Below are 12,765 nucleotides of genomic sequence, written 5' to 3' on the forward strand. Positions count from 1 at the left end.
CCACACATCTAGTGGAAGCCAACGACTGTAGTCAGCAGTAGGCCTGGTTAATACTGAATGTTCTCAGTGGCCAGCTTCAGCAAATGCAGCTTTCAGGTTGTACATTGGGTGCCAGCAGCACAAGCATGGTCAAAAACAGTATAAAAGCAAAAGAAAGGACTTACAGTTATATAGAGTCTTTCACAACCTCAGAGTGTGCCAAAGCACTTTACAACCAATGAAGTATTTCAGAACAGTTGTATTGTCGGAAACATGGCAGCCAAATTCTGCACAGTAAGATTTCACAAACAGCAATAAAGTAATAACCAGATCATGTTTTACCAGATGTTTGAGGGATAACTGTTAGCTAAGGCAGTGGGGGGAAATGCCCCTGCTCTTCTTCTAAATAGGGCCACGGGATCATTTACGTCCACCTGGGAGAATCGACGGAATCTCAGTTTAACATCTCATCCAAAAGATGGGACCTCTGACAGTGCAGCAGTCCCTCAGTACTGCACTGCAGATTAAGCAGATGAAGCTTGCCTTGTTGTTGCTACTTATCCTTTCAAAGACTGCATGGCTCATGGGCATTGCAAATTTTGGTGAAGGTACTGACCTGACTAGAAATGCTGCTGGCTTTTACTGAGTTGGGGTTTTTTGAAGCAGGGTGGTGTAAAACACTTCTCAAACATTACACAGCGACAGGCCTATCAGCTTTGACAATCATACCTATAGTAAAATTTCATTCAGTCAACACTGGTTATTTTATTTTCTATCTAACTACTTAGCTGTCCTGATCATTACCATCATTTTTGCTCATAGTTTTCACCTGTCCAAAGCTACATAATACTCTTTAATTCCAATCTGGCAAGGTTTGTTACTGGTTGTCTTGCTATTTTGACACTTTGGCTTTAAAAACAAAGAAACAAGCATCAATAGCATTGAAGATAATAAGGGATCCGAATCCCAATTTTATTTTGTGTATCATTGCAGCTTTTGCAAATCCACTGTATCTTCTAGTAACTACAGAAAACGCAAAGAGAAAGAGCATATTTTCCACACTGCATCTCAAGCAGCAGAACTGTGGTGAACAAAAATGTTTTTTTTTAATCTGCTCTTAAGCTAGTAAAGAAATAACTTATATTTATACAGTAACTTGTCACATCTCTCAAATGCCCCAAGACACTTCACATACAGCAGATTAGTTTTGAAGTACAGTTATTATTGTTATGTGGATACACACAACAGCCATTTTGCATACAACATGGTCCCACAATGGCTGCCTAACCTGTTTCTGGTGGCTGTTATTGAGGGTGGAATGTTGACCTGCATATTGGGAGAACCTTCTACTCTTCCAATGGTGCCATGGGATTTTTAACATCCACGTGAACTAACAGTAAAGTGTGAGGTGATACATTTTGGTAGGAAGAATGGAGACAATGCAAGCTAAACGGTACAATATTAAAGGGGCGCAAGAACAGAGAGACCTGGGAGTGTTTGTGCACAAATCTTTGAAGGTGACAGGTTAACAAAGCATTTAATAAAGCATTTGGGATCCTGGGCTTTATAAATAAAGGCATAGAGTGCATACTAAACCCATATAAAACACCAGTTTGGCCCCAGTTGGAGTACTGCGTCCAATTCTGGGCTCCACACTTTAGGAAGGACATGAAGGCTCTTGAGAAGGTATAGAAGAGATTTACCAGAATGGTTCCAAGCATGAAGGATTATAGTTACATGAATAAACTGGAGAAGCTGCCATTGCTCTCCTTAGAGCAGAGAAGACTACGAGGAGATTCGATAGAGTTGTTCAAAATCATGAAGGGTTTTAGATAAAGTAAATAAAAAGAGCCTGTTTCCAATTGCTGATGGGTTGATAACTCGAGAGGGCACAGACTTAAGGTGACTGGCAAAGAATCAGAGGCAACAAGAGGAAAAACTTTAGAATTTGTAATTCAGTCTTTGATGGGTGGTGGACAGAGATTCAATCGGAGCTTTCCAAAGGCAATTGGATCAATACTTGAAGGAGAAAAATGTTGCAGGAATATGGGGAAAGATCAGGTGTTAATTGTATATCATTTGGGTTTAATTATGTGCAGGCATTAGTTGGGTCTTACTTGAGCATATATAAAGCGACACAGTGAAGCTGTGTGGGGGTTGGGTTAGGAGGTACATGATTGTAATGTTTCACTCTGCAAATAAATATGAAACCAAGTAAAGATTGCCTCCAGCATCATCCTTCATCAACTAGCTTTCTGGAATACAACAACAATGGGAATAACTGGATTTCTCTTAAAAAAGCTGATGCGGACTCAATGTGCCAAATGGAATCCTTCCACATTGTACTATTCTATAATTCTACAGGGCCCCTGATTAATGTCTCAAACTTTTCCGCAGCAAGAAACTCCTTGCAAATGTTCACCACATCAGCAGTCTCCTGCAAACACCAACTCCTGCTCCTAAGGTCTGAAATGCAGTATTGCCTACTCAATGTGATCATTGTGTAAAACATATTTTTAGTACACAGCAACAGAAATGACATGTAAAGAAGCTGTCAAATACTGAAAAATGCAGAGTTTTGACTATCTTGCAGGCCCCTTGTTATCTCCTTGAAGTTTCCCTTCAACAAATTTCAAAACCTATGTAGCACACCATTGGACAGCTAATACGAAACTCCAGATTTACATTAAGAACTGCAGTATTTATGCACCTTTATGAAATGTCATATTGAAGAATCTGATGGGGGATAAAAATGGAAGAAGAATCGAAGCGTTCCATTAAATACTTCAACAGCCAAGGAATTCAGTGATGTACTGATCTGAGGAGCGGTGCAGAACCTCTAACAGAGTGAACAGGTACGAGCCCACCTGCTAACAAAAATCTGATGACACTAGCACCCTCATCAGAATTGAAAATTTGTTCAGGTTCTGAAAGAAAGGCAGCTTGAGCACATATCAATAAAACAGGAGGAATTTATATACTTTGTATTTGAAAAATGGAGGCACCTTAAGGTATTTTTGTATTTAGAGATACAGCACTGAAACAGGTCCTTCGGTCCACCAAGTCTGTGCCGACCATCAACCACCCATTTATACTAATCCTACATTAATCCCATATTCCTGCCACATCCCCACAATTCCCCTACCAATACTAGGGGCAATTTATAATGGCCAATTTACCTATCAACCTGCAAGTCTTTGGCTGTGGGAGGAAACCAGAGCACCCGGAGGAAACCCACACAGTCACAGGGAGAACTTGCAAACTCCACACAGGCAGTACCCGGAATCGAACCCCGGTCGCTGGAGCTGTGAGGCTGCAGTGCTAACCATTGCGCCACTGTGCCGCCCGTATTGAATCATCCCTTTGAGGTATTTTTGCACAAGAAAATTATAACAAATCAAGACCATCATTTCCCAGTTTATCAGCCAGTGTTAAATGTGGAACAGTGGAATGCAGGGCTCAATATTGAAATGAAAAGCATCACTGCTTGCTACAGCCCAAAAAGATGTATTTAAAAAGAAAAAAAGATCCTTTCTCAAAGGATTAATAAGCACAACTTGACAGGGCTGCCAGCACTTGATGACAGATGGAAACACCCCTGGAATGCAGTTACTACACGTTGTGGTACCAACACACCAGCATGCAGCAATTAATAATGCAGGAATCGACACAGCAAAAATCAACTGACAAAAAAAATGTGCAAGTAAAACTTTTGCAGCACTTTCGTTTTTGCTCACATTAATACAAAGCACAGGTTTGACTGTTTATGGCATACTGGTGTTGCAATGGAAGTATCGGCACACCGGTATAAGTTCTGTCTTAAAATGGATCTAATTTATCAATCATTTATTCTGATATCTCACTGTTCTGTCACAGCTGCATGAGACTTAAGATGGAACATGTCACATGGTTACCAAGGACCAATGTATTCACTTCCATCCCACCTGACTCTGCAATAACAACTTGCATTTATATAGCACCTTTAATATAGTAAAACAAGCCAAGGTACTTCACAGGAGCGATTATCAAATAAAATTTGACACCGAACCACACAGGGAGATATTAGGCCACGCCACCAAAAGCTTGATTAAGAGTGGTTAAGGAGTGTGTTAAAGGAGGAGAGAGAGGTATCGGAAGTGAATTCCAGAGCTTAGTGCCCAGGCAGCTGAAGGCACAGGCACCAATGGTCGGGTGCCAGCTCTATCCCAACACAAGCTCGCACTTCATCTCAGTCTCCAGACCTCACTAACACATCTTCTAAATCTGGCCTTCACCACAACCACTGTCTCTTCCCAGCCAGGAGGCATCAGCAAGGCAGGCTGTGCTAAAATTAAATCAATCCCTCCCAATATGAACATGAGGGGAAGTCCCGCTATTGATATGATCAGAACATTTCAGGATTCTTTTAAATAACATTTACTGAGCCTGGAGATAATGGCATTGACAAAAAAATAAACTATTATAGAAAGACATGTATTTATATAGCACTTTTCACCACCTCAGGATGTCCCAAAGTGCTTTACAGCCAATTAAATGCTTTTTGAAGTGTAGTCACTGTTATAATGTAGGAAATGCAGCAGCCAATTTGCACCCAGCAAGCTCCCACAAACAGCAATGTGACAGTGACCATCTGTTTTAATGACATTTGCTGAGGGACAAATATTGGTTAGAACATCTGGGAGAACTCCCCTGCTCTCCTTTGAAATAAGAACATAAGAAATAGGAGCAGGAGTAGGCCATTCAGCCCTTCGTGCTCGCTCTGCCATTCAATGAGATCATGGCTGATCTACTGCAACACCATTTTCCTGCAATATCCCCGTAACCCTTGATGTTTTTAAAATGCAGAAATCTATCGATCTCAGTCTTGAACATATTCAATGACTGAGCCTCTGGGTCACAGAATTCCAAAGATTCGCCACCCTCTGGGAGAAGAAATTCCTCCTCATCTCAGTCCCAAATGGCCTGCCCCTTATTCTGAGACTGTGTCCCCTGGTTCTAGACTCCCCAGCCAGGGGAAACATCCTTCCTGCATCTACCCTGTCAAGCTCTGTAAGAATTTTGTATGTTATGAATGAGATCACCTCTCATAGTGCCATGTGATCTTTTACACGCAACAGAGAGGGCAAGCAGGCCTCACTTTAACGAATCATTTGAACAACAGCACCTCCAGTAGCACAGCATTCCTCCAGTAGTGCACTGAAGTGTTAGCCTGGATTATGTGCTCACTAGAGTGGGACTTGAATCTACAGCCTTCTGACACAGAGATGAAAGTGTTACCAACTGAGTCACAGCTGACAAATTGCTGCTCTATTGAGATGAGACAAGTATAAGGCTTCACTTTACATTCAGTTTTGGGTATCTAATTTTCCTGCCTCTGCAATTTGCCAGTGCTTCTGGGTCCCAATCGTCACTGGCCTTGCATCCCTGCAGACCGCAGTCTCATTGCTCAACTCCTCTTGTGTGAAAGCGAGTGGAGACAGTAGTCTAGAGCCTGGCTGGAACGGAGTGGAAGGCTGGATTGAAGGGGCTTAGAGCACAGGTTTAGAACATACATATCAATCCATTTTTTCCTGATCCAGGGGCCTACACTCTTTGGTGTTCAGAAGAATAAGAGGTGATCTCATTGAAACATACAAGATTCTGAAGGGGCTAGATAGGTTAGACACTGAGAGGTTGTTTCCCCTGGCTGGGGAATCTAGAACATGGGGACACAGTCTCAGGATAAGGGGTCAATCATTTAGGACTGACATGAGGAGAAATTACTTCACTCAAAGGGTTGTGAATCTTTGGAATTCTCTACCCCAAGGGGTTGTGGATCCTCCATCATTGAATACATTTAAGGCTGGGATAGATAGATTTTTGGTGTCTCAGGGAATCAAAGGATATGGTGAGTTGGCGGGAAAGTGGAGTTGAAGCCTAAGATCAGCCATGATCGTACTGAATGGCAGAGCAGGCTCGATGGGCCAAATGGTCTACTCCTGCTCCTTTTTCTTGTGTTCTTGAAGGGAAACAAGAGAATATCGGCTAGTTTTTGAGAGCCGGAGCACCTACTCGAGCTCTAGATGTCCACTGTGAAAGGAAAAGTAGAGCAAGCAACAAAGGGAGAGAAGAGAGGAGAGAAAAGGTCTGAAAGGCATTGGGAGGTTGGGAGATCCAGAAAGCATGACAGAGAAATATAGAAAGAGCAAGTCTGTGAGAGGCATAATGAGCTGGATTTTCAATCAGGGGTCAGGAACCGGAAATGGTGGCTAGTTCCTGGTCCCGACGCCGTGCGACATGCTTTAAGCATACCCTCGGGGATTTTCAAATCTTCAGCCAATTAAAGGCCAGGGAGCGGGCTTACTGACAAATCAGGGATGGCGGATGGGCTCCTGACATTGGAGGGCCAATGGGAGGCCCCCCAGCACTCTGATTGGCAGCCCCATCAGCTGAGGTGGATGCTGCCGATGTGAAGTTGGAAACTGCGAGTGACAAGCAAAGGTAAGTTTATTTGTATGTTTTAAAAAGCCACAACTGCTGGCTATGATCCTAGAGAGGCAACCCTTCCAGGGGATGGCCAGCAGCTGCAACTGTGGTACAGTGGCCGTTATGGTCTGGGGGGGGGGGGGGGGGGGGTGGTGGTGGGAGGTCCCTCACATGATCCATCGGCCCTACCCCCTGCCACCTCCCACCCTGAGCCCACCACGTTGGCCTGGACATGGTCCAGGTCAACGTGGGCTGCCCACATTGCCAACTGGAAATTCCAGTCCGCGCAGAAACAGGGCATTAATAGGACTGTAATTGACAAGAATTGGCTTCAATTGGTGGCCTGTCGCTTCCTGGCGGAGAGCTGATCCAACCCCGAACCACCCTCATTTAAAATGGCTCAGGATCAGGATCATGGCAGCAAACCGTCACAGAAGCCGCCAGTGTCAAATTGAGCACCTGCCAGCCTCCATTCCAAGCCCAGAACTATTTTAAAAATCCGGCCCACGGAGAGGGAAAAACAGTTGATGAGATACGCGAAAATATGAGTCAGAGACAGACAGAAATAAAGAGATAACAATTAGAGTGTAAGAAAGTCAGACAGAAAAGGGGGGGCGGGGAAGAGAGACTGATAGTGGAAGGCAGACAAAAGACTAAAACTAGAAGCAAGCAGTTACAGGGAGGGAGAGGAAGAGAATTTTTTCTTTCATTTTTAGAGGGAACTTGAAGGCATAATCTAGGCTGACCCTTCAGTGCAGTACTGATGGAATTCAGCAATGATGAAGGTGTCTTTATTTGAATGAAATATTAAACTGAGGCCCCATTGCCTGCTCAGGTGGAAATAAAAGATTCCATGACACGCTACAAAGGGGAATTCTTCGCGTGGCCTGCCCAATGTTCCCTTAAACAAATTATTTGGTAATTGGTTGTTGCGTCTGCCAAAATAAAGCAGCAGCTACACATTAAAAAAAAGAATTAATCGTTTCTCTTTCCATTCCCACACTGTTATCTCTATCCAGGGCCCCTCCTATTTCTCATCTACATGTTGTCTCTGGGTGATATCATCCAAAAACACATCAAATTGTGCATGATGCTAATGACACCCAACTCTACCTCACTACCGTCTCACTCTGTCTGTCCACTGCCTCTGGTGTCACATTGCTTATAGTATTGGGTTAGCAGAAATTTCCTCCAATTAGATACTGAGAAGACCAAAGTCATTATTTTCATCCCCACCATAAACTCCATTCCCTAGTCATCAGCTCAATCCCCCTCCCTGCCCATTGTCCGAGGCTGAACTAGACTGTTCACAACCTTGGCATCCTATTTTACCCTCAGATGAACTTCAGCCCCCATATCCTCTCCATTGCCAAGACTGCCTACTTCCACCTCAGTAATATCACCAGTCTCTGTCCCTGCCTGTGCTCATCTGATACTGAAACCTTCATCCATTCCATTGTTACCTCCAAACTCAACGATTCTCATGCTCTCCAGGCCAGCCTCCCACCTTGCACCCTCTGTAAACTTGAACTTAACCAAAATTCTGCTGTCCATATCCCCTGACTCACACCAGGTCTCATTCACCCATCACCCCTGTGCTCACTGACCTACATTGCATCCCAATACAGCAATGCCTCAGTTTTAAAATTCTCACATCTGTGCTCAAATCCCTATCTTTGTAACCTCTTCCAGCTGTATAACCGTCCGAGATATCTCTGCGCTCCTGGTTTTCTGGCCTTTTGCGCGTCCTTAATTTTCATCGCTCCACTATTGTTGACCCTGTAATGAGCTGCCTTGGCCTGATGCTCTGGAATTCCTTCCCTTAACCTCGTTCCTCCTTTAAGTTATTCCTAAAACCTACCTCTTTGACCAAACTTTTGGTCAACTGCCTTAGTATTTCTTAATGTGGCTCAGTGTCAAGTTTTGTTTGATAACGCTCCTGCGACGTCCTTGGGATGTTTTTACTATCTTACAGAGTTAATAGGCTGGATTTTCCATTTGGGGTTGGGACCCTGACGGCGAGATCAAATGCTGGTCCCGATCCTGCACCACATCAGGAATAGTTAACCGACACGATTTTTGCAGGATTAGCCAATTAATGACAGAGGGCGCACTTGCTGCTTGTGGGCAGGTAGTCATTCCAGACCTGACCGAGCCTCCTGGACAATGGCCGGGTGGCTGGATGGTGCAAGGGAAATGGCAGGTTGGCTGGCAGCGGGAAATTCCAGGCCCGCCACCCCCCCCCCCCCACCCCCACACCATCCCCACCCTCGTTCACTCCACAATCGCGCCACGGAAATCCTGCCCAATGTTTCAGGTCGATGACCGTTCATCAGAACACAAATTAGGGAGAGAGTTCTGATGAAAGTTCATCCACCTTAAACGTTATCTTTGTTTCTCTCTCTTCAGATGCTGCCAGACCAGCTGAGTATTTTCCAGCATCCACAGCATTTTGCTTTTATATTATTACCATCTTTGTCTGTGCCTGTAATATTACACTGTTGTGATATTGTCCAATGTTACTGACTGATCTGCAGTGTTGCAAGGAACAAGCAAATTCCAGTGTTAGTCCAAGCTAATCATGAAACAACCTTAGCCAAAGAGAACATTGGGAATAATGATGTCAATCTGTTTTCAGGCACCGTAATACTCCCAGTTCTCCCCTGCCCCCAATTTCAAACCTCCCCCCGCAGGCATTACACTCAATCAGTCAACCTGCTGCTGCCTCTACTCTCCCTATGAGTGTTCCATTCCAACCTGTTGAGGCATGCCCAGAGTGCTCCAGTTAGCATGCTTTCCCACCTTCTACCAGAGAGCAACATGAGCATGGCAATTCATTCCATTCAAGCCTTGGGCCTTCTATTGGACATTTTAAATGGAAACTGCCTGGGCTCAACCCGAGTCCGAACAGAATAAGATCCAGGTCAATCGAATCAGTGAAGTCCATTTGCAGGTGGAACCAGACAAGATCCAATTCTGACACATAATATCAGGATTCCCCTTGGGCTGACAGGATCACATTTTGTCAAATTCTATCAGTACAATGTATATAGCATAAACTCTGTGATAGTGAATTTAATATTGAATTGTAAAATAATGCAGGACAGTTTTGAGAAAGAGATTGGATGGAGCAACACTGCCAAGTTTGTGAGGCTTTTATACAATTAAAGATCCATTGTAGCATTTATGCAACTGTGAGGCACAAGAGACATGTCTATTAATGTGTAACTATTGCACATTATGAGCACAGATTTGTTTATGCAACTATAGTACATGAGCAGTACAAATTCTTTCATTTATCCAGCTGTGGAGAGAGAGGAGCACACTATCTTCTTATTGTTATATTTATTTCGACCTTTTAATTTGTATGTGAGCAATGCCACGGTACATCCACTAGTATGGTATTGTATTTTTAAATAAGCAGTGGTCCAGAAGGTTGCACACCCCCAAACCTCACTCAGTAAGTGCCAACCGCCCGGGGGCTAGCATCCCAACCTGGGAGCAGCATTCCCCAATAAGGCTTCCCACTCACAAATAGCAACCAGAGTGGAGATGGGGAGAGTTTATTGCATTTATACAGCATCTCTAACGTGGTAAAATGTCCCAAGGCACTTCAAAGGAGCTGGCACAGGGCACGAGGGGCCAAATGGCCTACTTCTGCGTTCCTATGCACTCTAAAAAGCTTTTTAAAAGCTAAATATGGTACTAAAGTGAGAAAATAACGAGTCCTGAAGTGAAGCCACATTTATCACAACTTAATTTAGATTTAGATCGACATAAGCCTTGTTATTTTCACATAAAATTGTGTTATTTGCAGTATTAGGTAGTTTTTTTTTATCAAGCATGTCAGAAAAGCATAAACTTTAACCCTCTTCTCAGACACACGCTGTAAACCACAGCAGCAACTCCAAATAAAATCCTGATCCATTAAAAAGTGTAATCTGATGGGCTGCTCTGGGATTGCAGGATGATGTCATCGCCGTATCTTGGAATTTCACTGTTTCACCAACTGATGAGGTGCAGTGTTACTGGACTAACATCCCCAACAACCGGTATGTCTCTGTCTGAATAACAGCGACCCTTCCCACTACTGAATTCCTGGCACAGTAAGGAAATTGTGCCAGTATCATTTAGGAAACGGTGCAAAGTTTATTATGGGTTTTATTTTTTTTTAAATCTGGATTGATTCTGGGTGGGAATGGAATGGGAAAATTGCACCCTTTCAGTGCAAAGAGATGAAATGGGAGAATGTGGGGAGGGGGGTACGACTGCAAATCAGTGAATGCAAACTTGCACTGCTCTCTAAATGTTAGACATGTTATCCCCCACCCCCAGTGACAACTGCAGCTTACACATGCGCACTCACAAACACCGAGGCTGCCACTTATTTTTAATGTGTTTTTTAAAGGTACTGGGGAGAAGAAGGTTTCTCATTTCATGCACTTTGATACGGGCGCTCACTTGGGAACCCCATCCGTTAAGCTGCCTTCAACCGTGTGCTCAGGAGCCGATTTACTGACACATTTCCACAAGAAATCACAGCGGTATTTTGCTGCATTCGATGCATTTTTTTTTAAACTACTGATTTTTTTTTTTGCGAAGATGTGAGGGGACGAGGAGATCCAACGCGGGTTTAATATCAATCAGCATCGCAAAGCTGCACAATTCATTCCCATCACAAACCACATAGCCCATCAGCTTCGCTACTATAAATAGAGAGGAGAGAGAGAGCAGGAGCGAGAGAAGGCGAAAGAGAGAGAGAGAGAGAGAGAGGGGGGGGGGTGGGGAGAGAGAGAGAGAGAGAGGGGGGTGGGGAGAGAGAGAGGGGGGGGGGGGAGAGAGAGAGGGGGAGAGAGGAGAGAGATGGAGAAGGGGGAGAGACAGCAGGGGAGAAAGAGGGAGAGAAAGGGGGAGAGCGAAAGAGAGAAGGGGAGAGAGAGATGGAGAAGGAGAGAGGTAAGGCGAGAGGAAAGGGGACAGGAGGAGAGGAGAGAAGGGTATAGAGAGGAGACAGAGGTTGAAAGGAATAAACCTCAGCACCGACAGGGTTAAGCTGCTGCAAGCGACGACAGGTACCTTTGCTGAGCTGCACCGAGAGCGGAGGAGGAGAGACACTGGTTATAAAGCAGCAACGGTCTTATCTCTATTTAAAATATTGCTTTGCAAATATTTTTTTTTTAAATGTCGTAACAAAATCACATCAATTGCAAATGGAATAAGTACACAAGAGAGAAAGTCCTTTTTCTTTCAGTACTCACCCGGGTCGAAATGAGAGCTGAAAGCCAGGCTGGGATTGCAGAGTCCTGAGGACAGCATCAGCCAAACAAACCTCAGATGCAAGCACCTCCACATGGTGATCATTGAAATGTTTTAAAAAAAAACAGCGTCTGCTCAAGAGAGAGAAAAATTAACTTGATAATAAACAAATTTCTGACAGCAAATGATGAAGCTGTGAAATGTAAGATGCAATCTATTGCAGCAGCTCTGGGTTGCTGCTAAGGTGCCCGGTGAGTGGTTTGGGAAGGTTCTCTCGCCTCCCTCCGCTGGACAATCCTGATGTCCTCCCAGTCCCCCGGCTCCATCCTCCCGGCTCGCTGCCTGGGCTGCTGGCGGTGCAGAGTGGGGGGGGGGCGGGGTGGGGGGGGCCGGCGGCGCGCACTGTACACAGCGCGGGCTCCCGCGAGCGCGCGGCCGCACAGCGCCATCTTCCCGGCGGCGCCGCGCATCCGGCCGCGCGCCTGCGCGTACCCTCGCCCCCCCCCTCCCCCACCTCTCTCCACCCCACCACTGAATGCACCTGCTCAGGTGTTCAACAAAGGGCAGCAAATGGTGCAATGATTCTTTTTTCTTCAATGTTAAACTTTTTATTAAAAAATCTTTTGAAAATCTGCTGTGTGTGTGTGTATTGGAATGGGGAGAACAAAACTATCACAATAAGATAGTCACCAAAATGTCAAATAGGAAATTCAGAAGGAACTTCTTTACCCAAAGAGTGGTTCTATAACACTCCCACAGGGAGTGGTTGAAGTAGGACAGGATAGATGCCAGCATGGACTAGTTGGGCTGAATGGCCTGTTTCTGTGCCGTATATCCTATGCAATCCACTGTGTGTGACTCAGTACTCTCCCATTGTTTGAGTCAGATAGTCTTGAGAGGGACTCCGACTCCAACACATAAACCAGACTGACACTCCAGTGCAAGTGCTGAGGGAGTGCTGCACTGTCAGAGGAGCTGTCTTTTGGATCAGGCATTAATCTGGTGGGGGTAAACGATCCCATGGCACTTTGCCCACAGGAAATAAACGGAGATGGAGTTCTCTCC

General features: G+C 44.7%; 1 protein-coding gene across 1 annotated transcript in view; it reads right to left on the reverse strand.

Moving 5' to 3' along the window:
* aatkb (apoptosis-associated tyrosine kinase b) overlaps positions 1 to 12,011 on the reverse strand; it is a 344,410-nt gene extending 332,399 nt beyond the window's left edge. Inside the window, exon 1 of the mRNA XM_068058412.1 lies at positions 11,703 to 12,011. Coding sequence (XP_067914513.1) covers positions 11,703 to 11,805 — 103 coding nt within the window. The 5' untranslated portion in view covers positions 11,806 to 12,011. The remainder of the gene's footprint in view (positions 1 to 11,702) is intronic.
* Positions 12,012 to 12,765: the final 754 nt, after the last annotated feature.

The sequence above is a fragment of the Heterodontus francisci genome, chromosome 26, assembly GCF_036365525.1.
Source record: "Heterodontus francisci isolate sHetFra1 chromosome 26, sHetFra1.hap1, whole genome shotgun sequence".
Lineage (NCBI taxonomy): Eukaryota > Metazoa > Chordata > Chondrichthyes > Heterodontiformes > Heterodontidae > Heterodontus > Heterodontus francisci.